The 27,094-nt window shown below is 49.2% G+C and overlaps 1 protein-coding gene across 1 annotated transcript; it reads right to left on the bottom strand.

Moving 5' to 3' along the window:
- Positions 1 to 757: 757 nt before the first annotated feature.
- Positions 758 to 27,081, bottom strand: Fam83d (family with sequence similarity 83 member D). The gene is made up of 4 exons (XM_004666638.2): positions 26,602 to 27,081; positions 13,029 to 13,196; positions 6,612 to 6,736; positions 758 to 2,529 (listed from the first exon to the last, which is right to left on the bottom strand). Exons 1-4 carry the CDS (start codon positions 27,079 to 27,081, stop codon positions 1,545 to 1,547), a joined length of 1,758 nt encoding a protein of 585 aa, XP_004666695.1. The 3' UTR covers positions 758 to 1,544.
- Between the last annotated feature and the right edge of the window lie 13 nt (positions 27,082 to 27,094).

The following is a 27,094-nucleotide window of genomic DNA, read 5'->3' as shown; positions in this document are numbered from 1 at the left end:
AGCAATACCAATTTTCACAACGCCTGGGACGGTATGACCCCAGCAGTGGCTGAATGTTTGCTTACTTTTTCCTTTTCTTTTTCTTTCTTTCTTTTTTTTTTTTTTTTTTGGCCTATTTATTTGGTTGGTTGTTTTTTAACATTTTTTTGTTCATTTTTATTTATTTGAGAGTGACAGAGAGAGAGAGACAGATAGAGGATGGGCGCGCCAGGGCTTCCAGCCACTGCAAACGAACTCCAGACGCGTGCACCCCCTTGTGCATCTGGCTAACGTGGGTCCTGGGGAATCGAGCCTCGAACCGGGGTCCTTAGGCTTCACAGGCAAGCGCTTAACCGCTAAAGCCATCTCTCCAGCCCCTATTTATTTGTTTCTGAGACAAGATCTTACTGTGTAGCCTAGGCTGTCCTCAAACTCCTGATCCTCTTACCTCAGCCTCCCAGGTCATAGGATCACAGGTGTGAGCCACCACACTTGGCTTTCTTCTAAGAAATCCTTCAAATGGATATATTTTCCCTTTTCCAATTTAGATCACTTTCCACACGATTTTTAAAGATATTTTATTTATTTAACAGAGAGTAACACCACAGCCTCCCGTCACTGCAAACAAACTCCAGACATGTGTGCCACTTTGTACATCTGGATGTACACGGGTACTGGAGAATCAAACCCAGGTCAGGAGCCTTTGCAAGCAAAGTAGATTTAATATGAGCCATCTCCCCAGCTCCAGAACTATTCTTTTAAATAAATCACATAAATACCCATGTAGTGCATTTATTTATGACATACTCCTAAAGATGAGAAAAATGTCAGAAAATAAAGTGTTCAAGCAACGAAAGTTGTCCATTTAATATAGACATTCTAGAAAGGACAGTTAAGAAAGTTTTGTTTTTCTAAATATAATTCTGATCTTGAAACTTCTAAGATGGAAGAACATACACATACAAAAAAAGTTTGTTTTTTCTTTTTCAAGATAGAGTCTCACGCTAACCCAGGCTGACTGGAATTCACTATGTAGTCTCAGGGTGGCCTTGAACTCATGGTGATCTGCCTACCTCTGCCTCCCAAGTGCTGAGATTAAAGGCGTGCGCCACCACGCCTGGCCAAAAGAAAGTATTTTATCTTTTACTGAATTCATCTTAGAACACGAAAATATTGCCTTAAGGAGAGAAAATTAAGATTTGTGCAAAAAACAAAAATAAGCAAAAAGCTGTATCCTTAGTGTTTAGCAAAAACAAACAACTGTGTAGTGGTTAGTAAAATAAACTGCGCCCATTAATGTCTTAGCAAAAGAGCCTCCCACAGAATATGAACAGTTTTCACACTAGGTTTACCAAGGACTTTATCCCTTCAAACTGTAAGCCAAATTCAACCCTTAAATTAAAAACCTCTTCATAGTGTTTAAACCATAAAACCAGCACCTGTCTTCTTCAGGACAGAAATAAAAGCATACAAAACAATGTGCAAAACAGAACTTAAAGGTGACTGGGCGTCAGGTGAAAGCCGGCCCCTCGTCGCAGCAGCAGACTCAGGTGGGCTGCCCGCAGTCACGGGTAGGAAGGGTACAGTGCCAGGTCCCTGACGGCCACCACGTTCACGGAGGCTCTGGTGAAGTTCCCGGGGCTGAAGCTGAGGTAGTTTTCTGTGAAGACCGTTCTCCTCGAAAGCAAGGTCAGCATGTGGTTGAGCCGGGACCTGATGCCGGTGAAGTGCACCTGCCGTTCTTTACTCAAGTTTCTGAACGAGTCCCTCAGGCACAGATCCAGGTGGGGGGTGCCCAGGTATGTGGGGTACCCGGCAGTGTGCAGCTCCGGGGCTCTCAGGGAAGCGTGGGAGCTGACGGAGCTTGCCACTGAGCCTTGGGAAGACAGAGAGGACGACGACCTCAGGCTAGAAGACCTGGACACGGACATCTTGGATACAGGGGACCCCTCCTTAGACGGGGCGCCCGGAGCGAGACCGCTCTCGCGGGCGTCAGTCTGCGTGCTGCTGGACGCGGACCACACGGAGGCCTGGGCGCTCGCGGCCCTCGTGCTGACTGTGGCTTGGGTTCCGGCACAGGCCGTGCTGGAGCTGGTCTGGGTTCCCACCTCACTCACGCTCACGGCAGCCGCCTCCTCCCCTGGCTCTGTTTGGGTGGCAGTGTCAACCACCCCGCTGTCCTCCAGCGGGTCCCTGTGGCTGTGGAAATAGTCTTCATCGCTGATGGTGGAAGCCACGGAGTCCCGGCGCTTGCTCTCAGGCTTGTCCTCAGTTGGCGCCTCCAGGCCCACGTCGGGTTTCCTGGGTGTACTCGAGAGTCTGGCCAGGCGCCAGCGCAGCAGGTTGCCCAGCGTGAGCTCCTTGGACTGTGGTCTTCGGTCAGCTAGATGGTCAAACTTGCCGCTGATCCGGAAGTCAGACAGGAGTTTGGAGCTGATGGGCTTTGACTGGGCATACAGGATCCGGAACTCCAGATCAAAATGTTCAACCACTTGGCCAGACAGAATTACCAAGTTACTGCTATTTAATTTCCCATCAGTCCATGTAAAACTAAAGGATTAAAAACAAATGGAAGCTGGTTAAGGATAAGGAACTTCACTTTACTTATTATCAATCTGAATGATAAACGTGCCATGTAAGATTGACAGCTTTGGTGATAACGCACATTCTAGTATGAATTCAAACAGCCCTAACATACACGCACACATACATACACACACATACAGCAAATATATGCGTCAATAACAAAGAAGGCTAGTTGCTTAATTAACAAACTAAAACCTATATAGTCCTCCATCTCTGAGTTTTTAAAAATGATACCAAAGGACCGGAATGTTCAGGCCGGCAAACCTCGTGTTAGACATGAAGGAACCAGCTAGAAAGGCCACAGAGGGGACCACGTGGCAGATCTCACTTTAGGCTCATCCTTACTAAGGCTAGTGGTGCATTTCTCACTACCTCTTCTCTTCCATCTTCGTGAATGCAGATGACTTCCTCCTCCTAAGGGGATGCCAATGCTCAAGGCACACTTAGAGCTGACCACCAGGAGGCTGCCTGTCAGGCATCGCTTCCTCTTTCTTTGGTAACACAACCCACATATAACATGCCCCTGCCCAAGAAAGCTTTCATGCATGTGCCCTCTCCAGTCTCAACAGGACTGGGAGGCACATGGCCCAGGCTAGCCAGTGTCCAAACCCCTAGGAAGCAGGGGTTCATCCAGAGTGGGTGTGGTGGTTTGATTCAGGTGTCCCCCATAAGCTTAGGAGTTCTGAATGCTAGGTTCCCAGATGATGGGGATTTGGGAATTAACACCTCCTGGAGGGAGTGTATTGTTGGGGGAGGGCTTATGGGTGTTATAGCTAGTCTCCCCATGCCAGCCAGGGTTTGGCACACTTTCCTGTTGCTACATTCCACCTTAATGTTGGCCAGAGGGTGATGTCCACCCTCTGCTCATGCCATCATTTCCCCTGCCATCGTGGAGATTCTCCCTCGAGCCTATAAACCAAAATAAACCTCTTATTTCTCATAAGCTGCTCTTGGTTGGGTGATTTCTACCAGCAATGCAAACCTGACTGCAACAGTAAAGTGGTACCAAGGAGAGGGATTGCTACTAGACACCTGACTGTGTGGCTTTGGCTTTTTGGAGCTGATTTTCAAGAGGACTGTGGAAGGATTTGAAACGTTGGCCTAAGAGATGCCTTGCAGTGCTGTAAGTACAGCTTGATGGACTATTCTGGTCAGAGTTGAAAGACCTGAATGCAGTATGTACTATGTACTGAGAGGTTTGGCTTATGAGGGTGAGAAAGAGCTTTGCTTGGACTAGGGTAGCAGTGTGAGAAGCTTGCTCTTATGCCCATGTCCTGAGAAGTTGTGCAGGGTTGCTTTGCATAGAAATGAACTGGTGTGAGCAGAAGGATATGGCACAGAAAAGAAAAATCTTTGGGTGAACTATTGCCTGTTCAACTGCAATTGAGATTATAACCTTTGAGATTGGGCCAGCTGACCTGCACTGGGTCAACAGGAAGAATGTAGACTCTTTTGGAGGGGTCTGAGTGCTCAAGAAGTGTCCTGTTCTTCACAGCCTGCTTTAACCCCCCTGGATTAACAAATTGGCACCCTACCTGGTATTGTGGAGTATAAGAAATGCAGGAAAGAGAGGGTCCATTGAGTTTGTGACATGGTCTTGTGTTTTGGAAACAGCCATGGGTGGTGCAAAACAGGTTTGCTGGGGGCTGGAGAGACGGCTTAGCGGTTAAGCGCTTGCCTGTGAAGCCTAAGGACCCCGGTTCGAGGCTCGGTTCCCCAGGTCCCACGTGAGCCAGATGCACAAGGGGGCGCACGTGTCTGGAGTTCGTGTGCAGAGGCTGGAAGCCCTCGCGCGCCCATTCTCTCTCTCTCTATCTGCCTGCCTGTCTCTCTCTCTCTCTCTCTCTCTCTCTCTCTCATTCTCAAATAAATAAATAAAAATGAACAAAAAAAAAAAAACAGGTTTGCTGGATGCCTGCATGAAGACCCCATGGAGCCATGAGGATTAACCATGGATTGCAGTGGAGACCCAATGGAGATGCTAGGACCACGAGATGGCTGTCAAGGAGAGCCGCTGACCCTGCATGAAGTTTTCCAGGACTGTGAGTAGCCTAGCTGGAGGGGTGGAATTGGAACTCCAAAGACTTATTGCTGGTTAGAACTATCAGATTTCAAGACTTGTCACTGGCTAGAGTTGTTGGACTTAGAGCTAGATAGAGTTTGGTGCTTGCCCTGTTTAAATCATGCATTGCTTGAGTATTTCTTTGCTATGGTCAATGCCATCATTTAAAAAAATATTTTTATTTATTTATTTATTTGACAGAGAAAGCGGGAGGGAGAGAGAGAGGGAGAGAATGGGCGCACCAGGGCCTCTAGCCACTGCAAACTCCAGATGTGTGCACCTCCTTGTCCCTCTAGCTAACATGGGGCCTGGGGAATCAACCATGGGTCCTCTGGCTTTGCAGGCAAACACCTTAACCGCTAAGCCATCTGTCCGGCTCAGTGGCATCTTTTGCAGTGTGAATGTTTATTCTGTGCCACTATGAGTTTTTGGGTATTATGGCTCAGTTAAAAGATCTTGGACTAAGGTGATATATGAACATGCCATCATTTCTCCTGCCATCATGGAGCTTCCCCTTCAAGCCTGTAAACCAAAATAAACCTCTTTTTTTTCTCACAAGCTGCTCTTGGTTGGGTGATTTCTACCAGCAATGCGGACCTGACTGCAACAGTGGGCATGGAACCCACCAGGGCCAAATGAGTTCTCAGAAGAGATGTGTCCCACTGCTGGGAGAGAGCTACTAAAGGCTGTGTAAGTCAGCTGGAGTCTCTGCCATCAACAGGAGAGGCCATCTAAGAATAGAGATCAGCCAGAGCAGAGCAGAACCTGAAGACAGGTTCTGATAAACACCCTGCACCAGGTCCAGAGGAGCTGAGGTCAACTGCACTTTCCACCTGTCCATGTTCTCTGAGCTGCTACGCTTCACTCTGCGTGGTCTGAGTTAGCTTCCTGACATGGGCAATCATCCCACTGACAGAGCTCGACCAGAAACAGGCTGCTTTAATGAGATCCTGAAGCCCAATGTCAGCTCTGCCTCCTGTGACCTACATCTGTTACCTAAGAACTACTTCAATCCCGAGATGGAAGATTCTTTGCAAAACCCTCGGTGGGTTCCCCCAACCCCAGGACGGTCATGCATATTAACACGTGGAAACAAACACCCAGGAGTACCAGTGGTGACAAAGCACTGACTAGTTTTGTTTTAAATTTTTAGATTTTAAAATAGACAAAAGCCATTCAGAGTTAAGATTCTCTGGTTCAGATTAACCTACCTTGGGTAAAAGTCTAATTTTCCCTGGTGTTTGTGAGTGTCTGGCAAATCTGGACAGGGTTCTCTGCTTCTGTTCTGAGCAGTGATTGTGTGATACGGAAGGCCCCAAGAATTGCTCGCTTTCCTGCCTGACCTGCCCCAACCCACAGCTGACACAAACCTTGCTTCTACAAAACTGAGGTTATCTTTTCTAAACTTCAGACACACCCTGCACGCACCACTGACAGTGATGGAGAGGTAGCTAGGCATAGCAATGACACATGAGGAAGAGCCGACAGCTTCCAAAGATCCACATGAACCATTCATCATCTCCACCTCTGCTTACCCTCCTGCTCTCCACACGAACACGTTATTGTCAAAGTGGGACTCCCACAGTGGTGTTTTCTAGACTAAAGCACTAAATGGCATGGCTTGCAGCACTGTAAAGTAGCAGCCTTCCACACACACCCTAATGCCTGCAGTTTGCAGGTGGGGGTCCAAATCCCCAAGGAACAGGGTTTGAGGTGGTTAGCCTGTTAGTCTCCCCCAAACGCTTGGGCCAAGGTTTGAATACAGGATTCGCTCACCGTAGGGTCTCAAGCCTAGTTTAGCCTGTATGGACCACAGGGAAATGCCTACCGTCCCACCAGGAGGCTGATGAACCGACACACACACACACAGGTGTGCACACACAGACGCTCAACCACAAAGGCTCCCGTTGACAGGAGCAAGCTTTGACCTTGTTCTGACACACGTGTGTCAGATTAACACGCGAGGTACCTGTTAGAAGCGCACCTGTACGAGCCTGTTGCCACTCGAATGCCATCAATCAGCGTGAACTTCTCGTGAACCTTCCCAACAATTTTTGTCCCTGACCTTGCATAGTAGATATTTCCTGTTATGGTCCGCACCGTCATCAGCTGTTGGCGAGGGAGTGGGAGAAAAAAATCAAGGAACACCTCAGTGACACACTCATCCAGTGAGCAAGCGCGGAAGACCAAAGGGCTTCCAATCCCAAGCAAACTTGCTGCCAGTTCATGGCTTCGGGTTATCGCCTAGTGACAACATGCCTGGTGTGCTAGCTGGACGTTATGTAAGCAATGTTGCTTCTGAGTTTAGTCCATCCTTTACATGTCCGTGTGGGTGCCTGTGTGTGTGTGTGTGTGTACCCGGGCGTTGGTTCTCACCTTCCACTTGAAGTTGTTCACCACGGTGCAGCTGGGCTGGCAGGTGAGCTGCCAGGACTCTCCTGGGTTTCCCACCTAACCAGAGGAGTGCTGTGATGTCAGATATGCACTGCTATGTTATCTAGCTTTATGTGGCTCTGGGGACCAACTCAGGTCCATGTTTGCAGAGTGAGCACTTAACCCACTGGGACATCTTCCCACCCACATGTTCTTTTCTTATATTTACTTTTTTGCAGAGGAGGGAAACAGAAAGAGTAGCTCATTTCTGTAGCCCAGGCTGGCCTTAACTTTGTGATCCTCCAACCTCAGCTCCAGAGTGCTAAGACTGCAGCCTGCACCACCACTCCTGACCTTCCTCTTTCCCTCGAGACCCTTAGTTCATGTGCACATGTGCTCTAAGAGATGACTCATCTTAAAAAATAAATAAATAAAGCTTGTTTTTGGTGTATGTGTGTGGTGTACGCATGTGTGTGAAGATACACTCAGGGCAGGAGGACATTGGCGTTCCCTCTATCCCTCATCCACTTTAATTCCCTGAGGTAAGAGTCGCTCACTGAACCTGGAGCTCCCTGACCTTTGATCCACCTGTCGGACCAGGGAGCCCCAGCAGCCGGGTTACCAGCACAACGCCACCCTGCTTTTCACGTGGGCGCTGGAGCTTGAACTCGGGTCCTCACGATTATGCAGCAAACAGCCATCTCCCCAGAAAACTCACCTGTTGGTGAAGACTAGAGAACCGAGGCATAATTTTGAAACAAAATACGGGGGTGAAATAATCTACATGAGTAACATTATTTTTATTGTCCTTTCATGGGTGAAGAGTTTCTATGGCACAAGTACACCATGTGGCAACACTCAAAAAAAAAAAACAAGACCCACTGAGACAGACAGCAGCTGCAACTCTGAATCTGAGACAGATAAAAAGCAGGCTTTTTGCCTCAAGGAAGAAAGGAAAGAGAAAAAGTAACTGAGTGATGAAAAACCCACAGCAAGACATAACATGCAGCAGAGAAGTAAAAATCTACATTTTTTTTTTTTCCGAGGTAGAGTTTCACTCTGGTCCAGGCTGACCTGGAATTCACTATGGAGTCTCAGGGTGGCCTTGAACTCTCGAACTCACAGCGGTCCTCCTACCTCTGCCTCCCAAGTGCTGGGATTAAAGGGGTATAGCACCATGCTTGGCAAAAATCTACATTTTGAATTTTTATTTATATTTTATTTATTTATTGGGGGGGGGAGAGAGAGAGAATGGGTGGGCCAGGGCTTCCAGCCACTGCAAATGAACTCCAGATGCATGCGCCCCCTTGTGCATCTGGCTTATGTGGATCCTAGAGAATTAAACAGGGATCCTTTGGTTTTGCAGGCAAATGCCTTAATGGTTATGCTACCTTCTCCAGCCCTACATTTTTTACTATTATGGAGAAAACTGAATCACTATGGCAAAATAATAAGTAAGAAAATGAAGTCTGTAACTGGACACATGACCATTTTTTTGGTACTGTTATGAAAACGCAGAACTGAGCGCTGGCTGGTACTCTTTTACAGCATTAAACACTGGGCTACACAGATGAAGGGAGGGCTCCGGACTAAAGGAGCCACAGAGACTTCACAGGAAGTGCAAAGTGCCATCCTGGACTGGACCTGGATAAAGGGCAGCAGTCAAGTGACTGGTGAGAGTTATACAGTTTATAGATTAGACAGACAGTACTATACTAACCCTACTTCCTGATTTTGCTATATGAATTCAAATTCATACGACACTAACATATAGAAAATTTGGGCTGGGCGGGGTGGTAAACGTCTTTAATTCCAGCACTCGGGAGGCAGAGGTAGGAGGATTACCGTGAGTTCAAGGCCACATGAGACTACAAAGTGAATTCCAGGTTAGCCTGGACCAGAGTGAGACCCTACCTTGAAAAACAAAACAAAACAAAACAAAACAAAAAAGAAAATTTAGAAAAAGAATTTTCTAGAATTCCTTATCTTTGTAACTTAAAAAAATTTACATTTATTTATGCATATATGTGTGAATGTATATATATGGGGGGGGGCACCAGGGCAAACTGTAGCAAACAAATCCAGATGTTTGTCCCACCTTTTTTTTTTTTTTTTTTTTTTTTTTTTTTTTTTTTGCATCTGGTTTATGTGGATGGCTTGGAAACTGAACCTGGGCTAGCAAGCTTTACAAGGAAGCACGTTTTACAGCTGAGCTGTCTTCCCAGCCTCTAAATCTTCAATTATTCCAAGGTAAAATATTTCTTTAAAAAACTAAGACCTGAGCTAGAGAGATAGCTTAGCAGTTAAGGTGTTTGCCTCAAACCCAGGTTCAACTCCCCAGAACCCATGTAAGCCAGATGCACAAGGTGATGCATGCACACATGGTGGCACACACATCTGGAGTTCCACTGCAGTGGTTAAGGCCCTGGTGCACCATTTTTCTCTCATAAAATAAAATGACCCAGGTTTGATTCTCCAGGACCCACGTAAAGCCAGATTCATTCACAAAAGTGGCACATATGTCTGGAGTTTGTTTGTAATGACTAGAAGCCATGACATGCTTCTTCTCTCTCTTAAATAAATATTGAAAACAAACAAACCAAAAAAAAAAAAAAAAAAACAAAACCCTACTACACTATTTTATGGAATACAAGGGATTGGCCAGAAAAGGGCTTCCTGGAGGAGGAAAGCCAGGTCAACATATCCTAAGAAGCATAAGAATACCCCGTGGCCTGGTTTGGGCATGGCTCTACGTGGTCTTCTCTTTCACACACATCTGAAGGCTGTCCAGGCCTGTGATTGTGGCCATGGCACTTTCGACCACCAGGCCATGAATGTGTGGTCAACTTCCTGCCGACAGGGAAACCCAGCGTTCTGACTCAACTACACAACCCCAGGCAGAGGACTCTTCTGGGAGGGCACAGGTCCACCACATGGATGTGCCTGAGACGGAAAGTGGTGCCTCCCAAGAAAGGAGATAACCTACCACAAAGACTGGGCAGGGCAGTCAGAGGCATAGGCGTCTCCTGCAGAGGCCCGGGACCACCATGACGGCAGTGAACAACAGAGTGTGAGTGACTCAGTCAACACTCCTGGATTTCTACCTAGTCTATGAAGCAGAGCCAATTGCTGCATAAAAGCCGTAGCTAGAATGGTTCTGTGCGTTTTCTGCTACTGAGACTTAATTACAGAGCATGCCTTGAAATTACATACCAACACCTCCCATTTCTCCTGGCTCTTGATGAGAGCAGGGGTGGCCTAAATATCTGGTTAAATGACAGCACTTTTTTCCATGCCTGACTGGTATTTTCCTTGGGTCCCGCTGGTCTCATTTTTAAATTGACTGCTGGGCTACATTCTGTCTTGTTTCATGTAGTCTCTAAGTCCCAAGCCTACCTTAGTCATGAATTTGCCTTGTGGCACAAATAACAAGTTAGTAACCACCTAATTAAATCCAATGTTCTGTTTTCTCACTAGAAAAAGCAGCCAGCAGGAACTCTTAAGGGAGATGTTAAATAGATGAAATTTTATAAATCAAACTGCTTGACAGTAAGGTGGACAGTTAGGGTCTCCCACACAGAAACCTATGATACCAAAGTCCAAATTCTTTGCTTTGCTGAATATTTGATTTCTAGTACCTTGAACAAACAGTAGGTGCTCCAATATGTGATGAGCAAATTAGCTATTGAAATGCTCATGTTGCTTACTTTAAAAAAATAAGAAGATGGCTTAGCAGTTAAAGGCACCCGCTTGCAAAGCCTTCCAGCCCAGGTTCAATTTCTTCCAATATCCACATCAAGCTAGACATACAATGTAGCACATGCATCTGGAGTCTGTCTGCAGCGACAAGAGGCCTTGGTTGCAGCCATACTCCCTCCTTCTGCCTGCAGATGAATAAGTAGATATATATATATATTTTGAGGTAGGGTCTTGCTCTAGTCCAGGCTGACCCGGAATTTACTATGCGGCCTCAGACTGGCCTCAAAATCACAATCCTCCTATCTCAGCCTCCCAAGTGCTGGAATTTAAGGTGTGCACCACCACACCCAGTAATAAAAATATTTAGGCTACTTTTCCTTCCAAGATAGGGTCTCACTCTAGCCCAGGCTGATCTAGAATTCACTATGTAGCCTCAGGGTAGCCTTGAACTCTCTTGATCCTCCTACGTCTGCCTCCCGAGTGCTTGGATTAAAGGGTGTGTGTGCCCCCATGCCTGGCTAGCAATAAAAATATTTTTATAAAATGAATTATATAATAAATCTATTTCTATTGGCTCCTTCCACCAAAGAGACAAGCCAGCAAAATGATGTGAACTTCTGTTGAAATACCAAAGACAAGGACAGTCTGACTTGTTATGAGAAGGGAGCATCAGCGGAGTGGGTGACAGTGATTGTGTCCCCGTTGCAGCTGTGGACACTTGTGCTCTCTGCATCAGTGTCTCCTGACCTAGAACATCAGGGTAGCACCGCTAACGTGACAGGGCCACTGTGAGGTTAGAGCCACTTTGTCACGAACACTGAGTGGTGCGCAGGGCAGAGCAGGAGCTCCTCAAACGGCCGCTCTTAGGAGCAGAGCTGCCTGCAACTACTGAGGCCAGCCCAAATGGCAGCTGGGCAGCATGAGCTCACTGTTAGGAGACAGCAGAGGTCCGGCCAACCTTCTGAAGCTCAAATGCCATGCTGCTTTTCTGCCCAGTGGCCAAATCAAGGTGTAATTTACCTGCTTCAAGTACAAGTCTGTGGTTTCCAAGGATGTATGCAACCATGACCGCATTGGTAGAACATTCTCATCACCTCAAAAAGCGAGTGCTTGTACCCCTTAGGTAGCAACCTCTTCATCCCTTCATCCCTCTTCCCCTAAATCCTGATGCTAGCCTATCTTCTGTCTCTACAGACAGCCCTGATCTGGCCTTTCATATGCACGGCATCACACAGCATGTGGTCTTCTATGTACTGCTTCCTTCCCTTGAATGTATTCAGGTTCAACCATGTTGCACTATGTGTCAAAACTCCATTCTGGGATGGAGACGTGGCTTAGCGGTTAAGGCACTTGCCTGCAAAGCCTAAGGACATAGGTTCAATTCCCCAGTAACCACATAAACCAGATACACAAGATGGAATGTGTGTGTGGAGTTTGTTTGCAGTGGCTAGAGGCCTGGGGGTGCTCACTCTCTCTTTTCTCACTCCCCTCTCAAATAAATAAATTAAAAACTCCATTTCTGGGCTGGAGAGATGGCTCAGCGCTTAAGGCACTTGCCTGCAAAGCCTAAGGACCCAGGTTCAATCCCCCAGTACCCATGTAAATCCAGATGCACAAGGTGGCACATGCACCTGGAGTTCATTTGCAGTGGCTGTGCCCATTCTTTCTGTCTCTCTTCTCTTTCTCTGCTGGCAAATAAGTAACTTTTTGTAATTTTTGTTGTTGTTGTTTTTGTTTATTTGAGGTAGGGTTTCACTCTAGCCCAAGCTGACCTGGAATTCACTATGTAGTCTCAGGGTGGTCTTGAACTCATAGCGATCCTCCTACCTCTGCCTCCAGAGTGCTGGGATTAAAGGCGTGCACCACCACGCCCCGCTCACTTTTTGAAAACTGTTATGCATGTATAAAATGTATAGCCATCCTTCATCATCTTCTCTTGTCCTGCTCCTCTTCTCAGAACTTTTCCCCTCTAGTCTACTTTCAGCATGCTGTTTTTTTTGTTTTTCTGTGACCCACTGAGTTTGACTGGGGTTGCTTGCAGGAGCATGGGGAGGGAGTTGCTTGCCTGAGCAACAGTAACTTACCAGTGGCTACACTGCTAAAGTGAATACCTTACCCTACCCCACCAACCAGTAACTGGAGTAACTCGGCAGGGAGGGTAGGGCCTCATGAGACCCTCAGGCATTAAGTATTCAGTTTCTGTGAGGCTTCAGGCTAATGTCTTAGATGGTTTCCTCGCTTGTCAGTGGGGATCTCACCGCCACACTGTCAGTCGCAGGTAACGTCACATTTGCTAATAGTGGGGAAACTGGAAATATGTGTTACACACCTTTTCCTGTTCAGGATGCACTTTCAGATCCATGCACATGTCCAAGAAGTGGGAGAGCAGAGCCTGGTCCAGAAGGATGTACACAGCCACTCCCCGCTCCCGACACATTTCCTGCAGGTCTCTGAAGATGTCCATGTCGGAGAAAACATCCATCACCACGGCAATCACCTATGGGGCGGGGCGGGGCAGAGGGAGAGGAAGCGGTCAGCTCCAAGAACCCAAACCCACAGCCCACTGTCTGAACACCAAGCCCTGCCTCCCAGCTGGGAGATCACAATGCCGCTTCCCTCTGCAGGCGGGCTTCCTCTCGCCATACATTCTTTCCCCTCTCCAAACACACCCAGGAATCCTCTCAAGTCTGGGCTTGGCCCAGCTAACACTCCCCACTGCCTTCCAGCTACCCTCCTCCGTGCTGGTAAACTTCTCACTCAACTTCTGTGCCTTTCTTAAACCCCCCCTTCCAGGTTCGCGTTGGACCAGCAAGCAGTCTGCTTCTTGGCCAACACACACACACACACACACACACACACACACAAAAAGCATGTGTTTTCCCCACTAGACTTTTTTAAGTGTATAAGCGAGTAATGAAGCCTTAGGTTCTGGGGGCCCTCCTCGGTGTACCGCTCTCCAAGTCCATCGTTTTGAACTGGCCTGCTTTGGGATCATGACCGCTGTTTCTGCTATGATTTGGAAAGCCTCTGTCCACAAACTCATGACTTGAAATGACTCCATGAGATACACAGATCTGTCCATCATCTTCTGCTCCCTACAGCCACATCTTCCCTCACCAGCCAGGACTTAGATAACCAAACGGCCTCTCCCCCATAACAGGTGGCCTCTGCAGTGCTTGGTTCTCTATCACCAGGCAAGTCCATGACAAGAACATGGAACAGTTCCTAAGGATTCTGCCCTATCCTCAGCGCTGTCCTTTTAACAAGGCTCCGTTGGTGTGGATTTTCTATACCCAGCACCAGACCACAGAGAAGCACTAATTCTCAGCCTGTGTCCCATCCTGGGCAAAATACCGCTGTTCTGGATACCTATTTCCTTAGCTGCAAAGCAGGTCTGCAGCCAAACCCAACCATACAAGTGTGGGGTCCAAAAACCCTCTGTGCTTAGGCATCCATGTTCATGGAGGGCTGCAGGTACCAGACAGTCCCTCTCAGGATGGGCGGCTCCTCGCCTCCCTCATTTACAGAGGCTGCCGCTGCAACACAGCCTAGAATCACCAGCCTTGAGGGCCCTCAGGAACTGGCAGGGTGGTGGGGCTGTCAAGACATTTCGGCTTGCAAACAAGTCCCTACAAAGTCAGGAGTTAGGGGCGTGAACTAGGAAGCCAGGGTTCATGTATTTCGCAATACAGAGCTGTCAGCACCCTCCCTCCTCCCAACGCCAGCAGTAAAATCCCTGTTTCTTGGAATCATGTTAAACCAATCTTTTTTTTCTGAATCACTTCTAAATCTTACCCTTTCTACTGCAGCACAGATCCTTGAGTACAGTGGATTTACTTTCTCTGATGGAGGGCTCAGGAAAGCACCCCTTAAACACTTGTGGGATTAAGAAGAAACACAGAAGCTGGTATGGTGGCACAAGTCTATAGTCCCAGCACTCGTGAGGCGGAGGGAGATACTGCCTCAAAGAGGCAGCGGCAGCAAAGGCCATAGCCCCCAATGCTTATGTATGTCCTGTTCTGAGAATGTGTCCACCCCTTGCACTTGCAGCCCTTAACATGGTAGTCCAAAGACAGAAAAGCCCAGACACAGAGCCTAGCTGGCCCACCTGCTAACTATGACGCCCTGGTGCTTAATCTCTCTCAGCCTGACTCTCTGTAAAAGATGGACACCACCACCTGCTCAGGGTGCCGTGAGGTAAAGCCTAGAAGGGCCTAGTCCAGGGTTGGCATGAGGCAGGCGCTCAATGAGGCAGCGTTCCCGAGTCCACTGAAGGCGGGCGGGCCTTGCGCTGGGCTCGGAGATGCTGCACAGATCTGACAAGGCCTGGGGAGAGGGAAGAAAATGATACATACTGCAAGGGGCCAGTGAGAGAGGGGAACGAGGCAGGAAGCAGCGAGTCATCCCCCTTGCTGGGATGAACGTGGGCCCTCAAGTGTTTACTCAGGAAGGGCAGGAAGGCTTCTTGGAGGTGATGGCAACTGGGTGGAATTACAAATAAGAAAAAAAGGTTTGGAGCCCAGGCTGGTGGTGCGAACCGGTTATCCCAGATTCTCAGGAGGCTGAGGCAGGAGGGTCACAAGTTCAAGGCCTACCAGTGTTAGAATGAGTCTAAGGCCAGTTTGAGCTGCCTGGTAAGACTGTCTCAAAGGAATAAAGTCAAAAAAAGGCTGGGGAGGAAGCTCAGTGGTAGAGTGCTTGCGCACCATGAGTAAGGCCTTTGGTGCAATCCCCAGCATGGGCGCACACGCGCACACGCAGGGGAGATGGCTCAGCTCAGGGGTGCAAGCATGAGTACTCAAGTTCTGACCCCTAGTACTCCTCAAAACTGGATGTAGAGTGTGGGCTTCTATTAACCCAGCACTTCGGTTGTAGTTTTGTTTTTCGAGGTAGGGTCTCACTCTAGCCCAGGCTAACCTGGAATTCACTATGTAGTCTCAGGGTGACCCCGAACTCCTACCTCTGCCTCCACTGCCACGCCCAGCTTAACCCAGCTCTTCTAAGTCAAGATGGGAGGTGGAAACAATCTCACAGACAGCCCACAGCAAAGAGGGGGAAGACAAGGACCAAAGTTTGCCCTTTGACCTCCACATGTACGCCATGGCGTGTGTGCCTGCACGTGCACACACCCAAAAAGCTGTGGCTACAAGGACAAGGGAAGGGCGTTCTGTCAGGAAGCCAAGTGACAGACAGCAGGGGTACAGGTTGGGAATAATGGCGTGCGTACCAGCTTGGCTGCAATGTACAGTATGCAGGAAAGGGAGCCACAGGACATGACTGGGAAAGAGGGAGGGCATACAAGATGGTAGACCTTGAATGCCAGTCAGTCCTCCTGACCCATACTGCCTACCGCAGGAAGGAGTACAGATGTCAGGGAGACAGTGATGCGGAGTGGGTAGCTGGATCTACTTCCTCTGGCACGAGGCCATGCACCTGTGTGCGGACCTTTTAGGCTAAGAGACTCCAGCAAATGTTCAGGGGGAGGGTTCTGACCACAGCCAGGCAGAAAGCATGGGAGCTGGAGGAGGGAAAGGAGCAGGCACGAGCCCACCCAGCTCAGGCCACAGGTCTGCAGAAACACACACAGCTGGGGAGAGACCTGTGAACACAACCTTCATAAAGAAATCAGTGCAGCTCCCTGGGGGAAAGCAGAGAGATCTGCTCGCCTCTCTGAGGCTCTACTCAGGATCAGATGGTTGCTTGGTGAAGCCCTTGAGCCAGGCTCTGGGGATGTGGGTCAGTCCCAGCGAGAGAACCCAGTCCAACGAGAAAAGAGAGCCAGGGATGAGGCAACATGATGGGTGCAATGCACACGCCCTGGGGGCTCCTGAAACAGGGAGCAGGAACCTCACCCAGCTGGCAGGCTTAGAGAGGGATGCTGCAGGCAGAACGGAAACGGGGCCCAGAGCATGGGGGCCTGCCAAACATTTTGCTTCACCAATTAACAAAACAGATGTACAATCAGCAACTTTGCTATCTGGTAACTAATTTGCTCTTTGGTTCATCATTTGGTTTTAAAGTTCCAGCTTTTCCCACGGGCTGGATCTGAAGGCTGGTCCTGTCCCCCTCGGGGTGTCCAAGGGAGGGAATGGAGGTTCTTCCTTCTCCTGGCTCCCTGGCACTGGTACTCGGCACGCCCTCCTTTCTAGGCACAGTCTCTTCACAGAGCCTGCACAGACCTGGCCTCGTTTTCACCAGCCAAGTTCCACTTTGGGTAGATACATCCACTTGATACAAGTGCTCATGCTGCAGACTGCTGAGTACCACCAAGACTAGAAGGACAGCGTGGACATCTACCAAGGCCCCTGCTCCCTGAGGGGGGCCGGCCAGGCCACACCCACCAAAGGCCCCCAACCACCTGGGCACCACCCTCTCCCTGCGCTGCATGGAGCATGCCCCCCCACACACACCCTGGGCTAGAAAGTTGCGTGAGTGGTGACTTCTGAGTCTGTCCAAGGTCACACCCATTTCCATGACAGCCAGGGAGCGAAGGGCCGATCAGAAGCCGGGGGTTGGGGGCTGCTGCCCAGTCCTGTGTGGAGGAGCCACAGCTCGTCTCTCAAACTCATCCGCTGCTGACTGGCACCAGGAGACTCAGGGTCCCACGTTTGAAGAGCGAAGATCAAGTTCAGGAAGCCACTCACACGACTCACCAGGTAGAACTGGAAACTCTGCCACCTGCCGCTGTCCCGAGGGCTCAGAGACAGCTAGAGACTCCGGAGCCCCACTACCATGACCCTCAGTTTCTAGACTAAAGCTCGGAGAAGGCAGGTAACTCATTCAAAGTGACATACTTAAGTGCAGGTCTGTCTCCTCCTGAGCCAAAGAAGGACAGGCATCATGGCGGCTTTTGTTTGTTTGTCTGTTTGCAGGGGAGGAGACAAAGACTTAGGATTTTGATTTTTTTTAAGTTACATAAAACATTGGCTGTCCCAAAATGCAAACTACAGAACACTTCAGATACCTAGTTTCCATCCTATCCCTTCCCTTATTTTTCTTTCCTTCCCTCTGCAGGAAGGCAATATTCTCAAGTACCGATTTCTGGTTTATTCTTCTACTTTTTAAGTATGAACAAGTACGTGTAGGTATACAAAGGTATAACACATTTATATCCTATAGATAAAAGGCAGTGCAATGAAACATACTGTTCTGGACCAGTGCAGTCCATCAGAACCTCCTGAGTTGACAAGAAGTTTTAACTGACATAAACTTAAGGGACCACCTGTGGCTAATGACACCTGCATTGCTCTGGGCAGCTCTGAACACTTCAGTCAGAACAGAGCTGGTCCTCATGTCTTTGGAGCCAGAGTCCCCCACAATATAGCCACACGATTCACCAGTCCTCTAGTGCGGACACGAGTTCTTTCTGGACTTCTGGGATAACGAAAGCTGTAGCACAGACCCAACTGTATAGGCCTACTCATTTTTACAAAATATTCTTTTTTTTAATATTATTTTTTTATTTTTTTTAAATTTTTATTAGCATTTTCCATGATTATAAAAAAATCCCATGTTAATCCCTCCCTGCCCCCCACTTTCTCCTTTGAAATTCCATTCTCCATCATCTTACCTCCCCATAACAATCATTGTACTTACATATATACAATATCAACCTATTAAGTACCCTCCTCCCTTACTTTCTCTTCCCTTTATGTCTCCTTTTCAACTTACTGGCCTCTGCTACTAAGTATTTTCATTCTCACGCATAAGCCCAGTCATTTGTAGCTAGGATCCACATATTACAAAATATTCTTTAACATTATTATTGATTTGAGAGAAAGGGGCAGATAGAGCGAGGGAATGGGTGCAACAGGGCCTCCAGCCACTGCAAACTAACTCCAGACACGCGTACTGCCTTGCGCATCTGCCTTACACGGGCACTGGAGCATTAAATCTGGGTCCTTTAGGCTTCTCAGGTAAGCACCTTGACCACTAAGCCATCTCTCCAGCCCAGGTGTATTTGTTCTTACAAAATTAGTACGTGTGTGTACGGTCATGGGTGTGCCCCAGTACATGAGGCGGCCGGAGGACAATATTGGGGTGTTTGTCCTCTCCGTACACTTTGGTCTCCCTTGTCATTGTTTTATTTTTGCCCTTTTGTATGCTCCAGTCTAGCTTGCCCAAGAACTTCTGGATTCTCCTGGCCCTGCCTCCAACTGCCACATACACACTTTCATGTGGGTGCTAGGGAATTGAACTCAGGCTTGCAACAAAGTCCCTTCACCCACTAAGCCATCTCTCCAGCCCTTCTACTTATATTTTTGCCTGTATTTTTTTGAGACAGGTACACAGAAGTGTAACAATGAGGTAAATAGTAATACAATGGAAATTTTGATGAATGCTACCAGATTCCCTCCAGAGGTTGTATCATTTACACCAAAATTTTGTTTTTTGAGTGTCACACTGTATATAATCCAGACTGGTCTCAAACCCTGGGTACTCCTGCCTCAGTCCCTCAAATGCTAGGATAATAGGCACACACCATCATACCTAGAATATCAAGATACTTTTTTTTTTTTTTTTTGAGAGCGACAGACACAGAGAGAAAGACAGATAGAGGGAGAGAGAGAGAATGGGCGCGCCAGGGCTTCCAGCCTCTGCAAACGAACTCCAGACGCGTGCACCCCCTTGTGCATCTGGCTAACGTGGGACCTGGGGAACCGAGCCTCGAACCGGGATCCTTAGGCTTCACAGTCAAGCGCTTAACTGCTAAGCCATCTCTCCAGCCCATCAAGATACTTTTAAAACCAATATATGTGGTCGGGCATGGTAGTATATACCTTTAATCCCAGCACATGGGGGCAGAGGCAGAAGGATCTCTGTCAGTTCAGAGCCACCCTAACACTACATAGTGGATTCCAGGTCAGCCTGGGCTAGAGTGAGACCCTACCTTGAAAAACAAAACAAAAAAAAATCCCAATATAGGGCTAGAGAGATGGCTTAGCGGTTAACACTTGCCTGTGAAGCCTAAGGACCCCGGGTTCGAGGCTCGGTTCCCCAGGTCCCACGTTAGCCAGATGCACAAGGGGACGCACGCGTCTGGAGTTCGTTTGCAGAGGCTGGAAGCCCTGGCGCGCCCATTCTCTCTCTCTCCCTCTATCTGTCTTTCTCTCTGTGTCTGTCGCTCTCAAATAAATAAATAAATAATTTAAAAAAAAAAGAGGCCCTAACATGCTCACTTGCTCTCTCCCCCTATAAATAAATGTTTAGGAAAAAAAAAGAACCCAATATATCCACCATACTCTGTTTTGTTCACTTTCATGTTTTCCTGAGAGAACTGATCCTATATCCATAAAGGAGTGAGAATGATCCTGCAGCTTCCTCTCTGCTGAAGGCCACCTGGGGAAAGCAGTAACATGGCAGACACAAAGTAGAAGAATGGTGGGGGGGGGCAGAAAAAAAGAAGGAATAGGGATTTATATTAATGGTGGCATTTAGTACATTCCCAATGTGGTACAATCATCACTCTGTCTCCAAAATGTTTTCATCAGCAAAGCAGCAACTCGGACCACTAAGAAACAAGTCCCCACTGCCCCTGCTGCAGCCAAGTTTGGATTATTACGGCAGAGAGGTGCTACTGGTCTCCAGTAAGTCGGAGTCGGAGAGGCTCAACAACTCACAGTGCACGGACAGCTCCCCAGGACAAGGAGTGAGGTTGAGAAACCTCGTCAGGTTGACCCGGGCATCCGGAACAGGAACTGATCACACAGCACTGGTTCTATCATAACGCAGAGGAGGGTTGAGCAAGATCAGGAGAGCCTGCAGTCAGTGCTTCAGAACATCTGCAACTGCTGAGGCCTCCGACAGATTCCTCAGCTGCCATTCCTTCTGGCGGGACTCTTCCGCGATGCAAGGATTGCCACCACTAATGGCCGCTCATCAAAAAAATAACCAAAGGTATGGTCACGGCCAAAGTGGCCTCTTTGAAACAAAAACACAAAGGGAATGGCAGCTAGTAAGCATGTCAGCTATGAGAAGTGTGTTAGGGTAAGTGTGACTGTGGACTACCATCTAGAAGACGGGCACCATGGCACATGGCTGTAACCCCAGCTACTTGGGAGGCTAAGGTGAGTATCTAGAGAGACCCTGTTGTAATAGAGACACAGTGAGAGAGGGAGGAAGAAAAAGAGGTCTAGGAGGAGCAGGAACGGCAGCAGCAGAAAACAGCCAGACAACTGTATCAGCAGCACTTGACCCGTGACACCAGGCACAAAGAGCTGAGTGACTTCAACAGCTAGAGTAGGTGGGGTATGTTACAAAGCAAACGTGTAAGGAGATCACGTGTAGGTCAGAATCTAAATTTCCCCTAAGAAGCAATCAAGTTCAATGCAGTAGTTCCTGTAGTTTTGGTGACGCTCAGCTGAGGACCAGGTCAGCCATCAGTTCAGCTCAAGCCCTGCAGACAGAAACTGTGCCCCACCAGTGATGGCCGCACCTTGGAAGCTGCGCAGACATGGAGCAGCCAACAGGGGTCAGTCACCACCCACTGCACCTACCCAGGATTAAATACTAGCTGAGTGGAAAGATACAGAGAATCACCTGGCTTCAGTTTTCTTTCCTACATGCCTCTCCCTTCTCCCTCGTCCCTCAAAAGCAGGAACGAAGGGGCATAACAGGCCTCCGAGGGATCCACTGAGCACCTACTGTGTCAGATGCACCAGGTGATGGATTCTAAGTGGTCAGAGAGCTGCTGGGGAAACCTAAGCCAGAGCTATCTATTTAGGCACAATGTCATGATAGGTTCTGCCATTTCAAATGGCTCTAGCTTCCTCCTCCATGAGGGAAAATACACTTCAGAGAACAAACAGCTAGGCCTGACTCTGTTCCGGCGCAGCCTGGCCCCACCTCTAGGCTCATTATGTGGGACCCTCCCTGTGGAATTCAAAATTCCTTCATTCACTCACCAGAATATTCCCATCTACACCTCTGCCTCAGCTATCAGAAATCCCTACTTGCCCCCCACCTGATGCCTACCTGAGTGCTTCCTCCTCCTAAAACAGAGCCTCAGTACTCTAAAAAGGCAGAGCTTAGGGGCTGGAGGGATGGCGTAGAGGTTAAGGCATTTGCCCGCAAAGCCAAAGGACCCACATTCAATTCCCCAGGACCCACGTAAACCAGATGTACAGGTGGCACATGCACCTGTAGTTGGTTTACAGCAGCTGAAAGCCCTGGTGTGCCCATTCTCTCCTCTCTCTGAAATAAAATAAAATAAAAGGCAGATCTTGTTGTCATCATTTTCCTGTTTATAATACATGCATGAAATTTACCCCAAGTTTTTAAGAAACTGTTGAAAAACTTTCATCACATTGAAAACTATCCAATATCAGCCCTGTGCAGCATGGAGACTTTCCGGAGTGGAGACTGAACAGCCCATGTCTATAAAATCCAGCCCTCCTTAGGTTGAGACAAGAAAATGGAGAGTTCAAGGCCAGTCTTGGCCTACGCAGATGGTCTCAAAAACCGAAAACAAACACCCGTGCAAGTGCTGTGAGTACTGGAGCCAGGGACCCTTGGACTTGAGCGCAGTGTTTGGATAGACAACCCAACCTCGCTGTGACTGGGCTGCTCTTAAGCACCCTATCTAAACCAGGGAAAGGGCTTAGCAAGGACATGACCCATTCACAGCTCGGCCACAGCACCATTACTATGCAGGCCATCAGCACGCAGATTGAGAACACCTGACCCTTCATGGTCCTCGCTGAAATGTCACAGGAATGGATGTCAAAAGACATGGCCCAAGTGACCCCACGGCCCACTCCCCCCCCCCCCCACACACACACACAGTGCAGAGCTTTCCAGGTGGCAGCACTCAGGTCCAGAGCAGCCTCTACTCCATCCATCCCCACAGCCACAGGCTGTGACCATCTGGTGACAAAGCAGCTCCTTCTCTCCACAGGGCACAGGCAGAAAGCATGGTGGCTAACAGGGGGTCCAGAGAGCCTACCTTGGACAGAGCCTTGGCTCCATCACACCCTAGGGGCAACCTAGCTTCTATGCCTCACTTCTATTATCTACAAAATGGGCATAACTACAACTATTGGGATATCATCCTGCAAATAGCAATTTTCTTTCTTTTTTCTTTTTTTTTTTTTTTGCAGTAGGGTCTCATTCCAGCCCAGGCTGATCTGGAATTCACTATGTAGTCTCAGGGTAGCCTCAAACTCACAGCAATCCTCCTACTTCTGCTTCCCAAGTGCTGGGATTAAAGGCATGCACCACCACACCCGGCAAAGAAGAGCAATTTTTATTGATTGTTTAGCAAGAAATGGCCTCTGGGACTTGAAATTCAGCATGTCTCAAATTAAATCTAACTTAATTCACATCACTTACCTTCGGTCTTATTCTCCTTTCTTGATTTTACTGCCTACCCCAGGTAACAAAAATGTCAACCTCGGGGCTGGAGAGCTGGCTTGGTGGTTAACTTGCCTGTGAAGCCTAAGGACCCAGTTTGAGGTTCAATTCCCCAGGACCCACGTTAGCCAGATGCACAAGGGGGCGCATCCGTCTGGAGGTCATTTGCAGTGGCTGGAGGCCCTGGTGCGCCCATTCTGTCTCTCTCTCTGCCTTTCTGTCTGTTGCTCTCAAATGAATAAAACAAAATAAACAAAAAAAAAAGTCAACCTCCTCCCCTCAACACATTTGTGTTTGGTGCTGGGGATCGAACCCAGGGTCTGCAAGCATGCAGGCAGGCGCTCTACCGCTGAAGTACACCCCTAGCTGTCAATTCACCTCGCTCCTTCCCAGACCTTCCACTCCTGCCTCCTCCCTTGTCATCACCAAATGCTGTCAATTTTCCAGCCTGCTGTTCCTTAGTACGAGCCCTCTCCTCACTGCCTCTTCCTGGCAGCCTCAGCCCTCTCAAACCCATGCTCCTTCGTACCAGACACCGCTTGGGACTCCATCTCATCACTCCTCAGGGCTCCTGCCTCTCACTCTAAACCTTCAATGACTCCCCATTGCTCCTTCTGTACATGCAAAGCTTTCTGGGCTGGCTCCAATCTTCCCCTCCTGTCCTACCACTGATCGTGTGGTTTTGCTGTGGGGAACCTGGCTACCACATCCTTGCTGTCTTTGGGCTGCCCCTATAGTCTCCAAGTATAGCTCACCCATTCTCTTGGAGCCAGCTGAATCACCTCACACTTGAGTTTCTTCCAGTCCCTCCCTCGCTGCTTAAAGCAATCCCCTTACCCCTCCCTGTCAGCCTCTGGAGCAGGCAAGAGTCATGCCTTCTTCCCCTGAGGCTCCAGCCCTGGCAATGTGGTAACAGGAGGATCTGAGTAAGCAAGCAATCTGGCATATACACTTAAACGAAAACGGTCGCTGGGTTGAAAGTAACGTACTACCTTTCCAGGGGTGCACTGCTCATGTTCCAAACACAGAATCTGCGAGAGCACGTCAAGGAACTAGGGCACAGAGCCATTCAGGAGGCTGTGCCCAGGAACGGAGACAAGTGCCTGCAAGATGGGGGGATGTCTCAGCAGCAGCAGGCTCTCTTCTAAGGCCAACACACGAGTGTGCAATCTTCCCTTGGTATCTAGCTCCAGCACTCTTCTCCTATCCAAGCTGGACAAAAGGTCAGGGCAACCTGTACATCTGTCCTTCATGGAGACCTTTCTTTTTCCCAAAGCCCCAAGTGATAGAAAGCAGTCTGAGGGGGAGCAGCCTGGTCCCAGGAGGAACAGAGACAAAATGCCCCTTTAGAATTAAAAGCTTTATCAGGAGAGTAGGAAGCACTGTGCCAAAGTGGCATAGTGAAGTCTGAAGCCACAGGGTGGGAGCAAAAATCTGAAGTAGTGAGGTGTTTTAAAAAATATTTTAATACTTTATTTATTTGCAAGGAGAGAGGGGGGGAGGGAGAGGGAGATAGGGGAGAAAGAGAGAGAGAGAGAGAGAGAATGTGACATGGCGGGGGCAGAGAATGAATGGGTCTGCTAGGACCTCTTGCTGCTGCACATGAACTCCAGATGAATGTGTCAGTTTGTGCATCTGGCTTTACACTGGTACTGGGAAACTGAATCTGGAACCAACTCAGGCTGGCATGCTTCACAAGCAAGAGTCTTTTAACTGCTGAGCCATCTCCCCACCCTTTTTGTTTTGTTTTGTTTTGTTTTGAGGGGGTTCTTTTTATGAGTTACTGGGCACAGACTACAGAAGTCATGGAGGTAATGGGGGTGAGAGGGTCAAAAGGGTCAAAAGGTCAAAGGGGTCAAAGGAGGACATGTTCTCTTGCTGCCTTGCTATTAGATAGAACCCAAGGCCTAACTCAGGTGGCTTTGAGTTTCCTGCCTGGCTGTGGTGGTCCCTGGACAACAGAGGCTTCTGAAAGTGACAGCATCTTCTGTGTGTGTGTGTGTGTGTGTGTGTGTGTGTGTGTGTGTGTGTGTTTTGAGGTGGGGTCTCACTCTAGCTCAGGCTGACCTGGAATTCACTATGTAGTGTCAGGGTGGCCTCCAACGCACAGCAATCCTCTTACCTCTGCTTCTCAAGTGCTGGGATTAATGTTGTGCACCACTATGCCCAGCTACAGCATCTATTTTTTAATACCAAGTGCTCAAGTCTCCCATGAGAGGTGAATTTGGGCACTCACACTCACCCTACAATTCCGCCCCACAAGTAAAATGTCTATACCTTCAACAGACCCTCAGCCCACCCTGAGCCCCTCAGGGTGACACAAATGTAGCCGCAACCACACTCCTCCCCAAAAGCAAACTCCTAGCTCACCTGTGCTCCATCCCCACAGCCCCACCAGACAAGGGAACACCAGCTTCAAGAACTTCCCTATGAGCTCAAGATTAGGGCAGCCTGGGCTACAGAGACTATCTCAGAAAACAAAAGAACAGAGCACAGGTTTGTTCCTGGACTCAGCTGTTTCAACCAGACTTGCTGCAAAGAATCTTCACCCTCAATCATACTATGGCCTCCCAAATCTCACCACGGCCGGAGGGTTTGCCTGCATGTCCCTAGTACAGACAGAAGGCAGTGACCACCACCATCAAGGAACAGACCACGGTTTGTTGCCACACCGTCCTAGGGCAGGCAGAATCCCTAATCCCTCTGCTGCGATTTCATCCGGGCAGGTAGGATTCCTTGTACACTGCAACTCCACCACGCTAACACAAAAACCTGTGTGCCGGGTGTGGTGGCGCACGCCTTTAATCCCAGCGCTTGGGAGGCAGAGGTAGGAGGATCACCGAGTTCGAGGCCACCCTGAGAGACTACACAGTGAACTCCAGGTCAGCCTGGACTACAATGAAACCGTACCTCGGGGGGTGGGGGAGGACACACTATGAATACAGGCTTGATCTAATGCAAAAGTATTTGCATTTTAGGTCAGCCAATGCTACCTGGAACGTGGCCCAGCCAATAAAACGCAAATCCTACCTACCCCATTCACTCACAGACAGAAGGAGCCGAAAGACAAAGGAAAGGGGCTCGCATTTATCTGCTGTCTACGACATAAGACACGGGGAATTCCCAATGGGGGGACCATCTCTTAAGTGACATTTTTTGTAATACATGTTCTAGTCAGTTCCAGAAAGTGGGGTCTAGCGCTGGCTAACAGCCAGGAAGTTCTGGAATCCACTTTGGTTTTAAACTGGCATTTTGGAACGGGTAGAATTTGGAACGATTCGCATCTTTTGGGGCGGGGGTGGTGGTGGGAGACTTAAGCTCCTCCCTGTATTTGGCCATGCCAGAAGGAGCTGCCAGGAGGATCTGGGATCCGACGTGCACTCGCAGAATGGGGCACCGTCGACGATCCCAGGACCATCGGGTTAGGGCGCAGAGGAAGAGTGGACAGTGGCTCGACACGCGCTTCCTGCAGCCCTTGATTTCCCATTCCTGACAAGGGCCTCCCGTGCGACCCGGGGATCGAGGGGGACCCGGCAGGCAGCGACGCTCACCTCTCGCGCGGAGCGGAGCTGCTGCCGCAGAGCATCCTTGCAGCCGTAGGGGCCGCCGGCGCCCGCGCCTGCGCCGCGGGGCTGGAAGTGCGCCTCGACCCGCGTGGCCCCGCGGTAGGCGCCCTGGTAGAAAGCCGGCCAGCCGAGCTCCAGCGGCGGCGGCTCCACGTCCGACTGCTCGGGAAAGTAGGTGCCCGACGAGCAGTCGTGCGAGGAGCCGAACGAGTCCTCGGCCAGCGCCGAGCCCTCCGCTCCCGGGCGCTCGGCGGCGCCCAGGATGGCGCGCACCTCGTCTGGGTTCAGAAAACGGCCCAGGCGCTCGCGCCGCAGGAAGGCCGAGAAGGCGTCGGGCCCGCCGGCCACCAGCTGCTCCACCGCCAGGCGACGCGCCTCGCTGAACAGCTCGGCGGGGTTGGGCGGCCCGCACGGCGACAGACAAGCTGCCGGCAGCTCGTCGAAGAAGTCACACTGCAGGGCCATGGCGACGACGCTG

This window comes from Jaculus jaculus, chromosome 8, assembly GCF_020740685.1.
Source record: "Jaculus jaculus isolate mJacJac1 chromosome 8, mJacJac1.mat.Y.cur, whole genome shotgun sequence".
NCBI lineage: Eukaryota > Metazoa > Chordata > Mammalia > Rodentia > Dipodidae > Jaculus > Jaculus jaculus.
The sequence above is the reverse complement of the archived record's forward strand: the minus strand, read 5'-3'. Positions and strand labels throughout refer to the sequence as shown.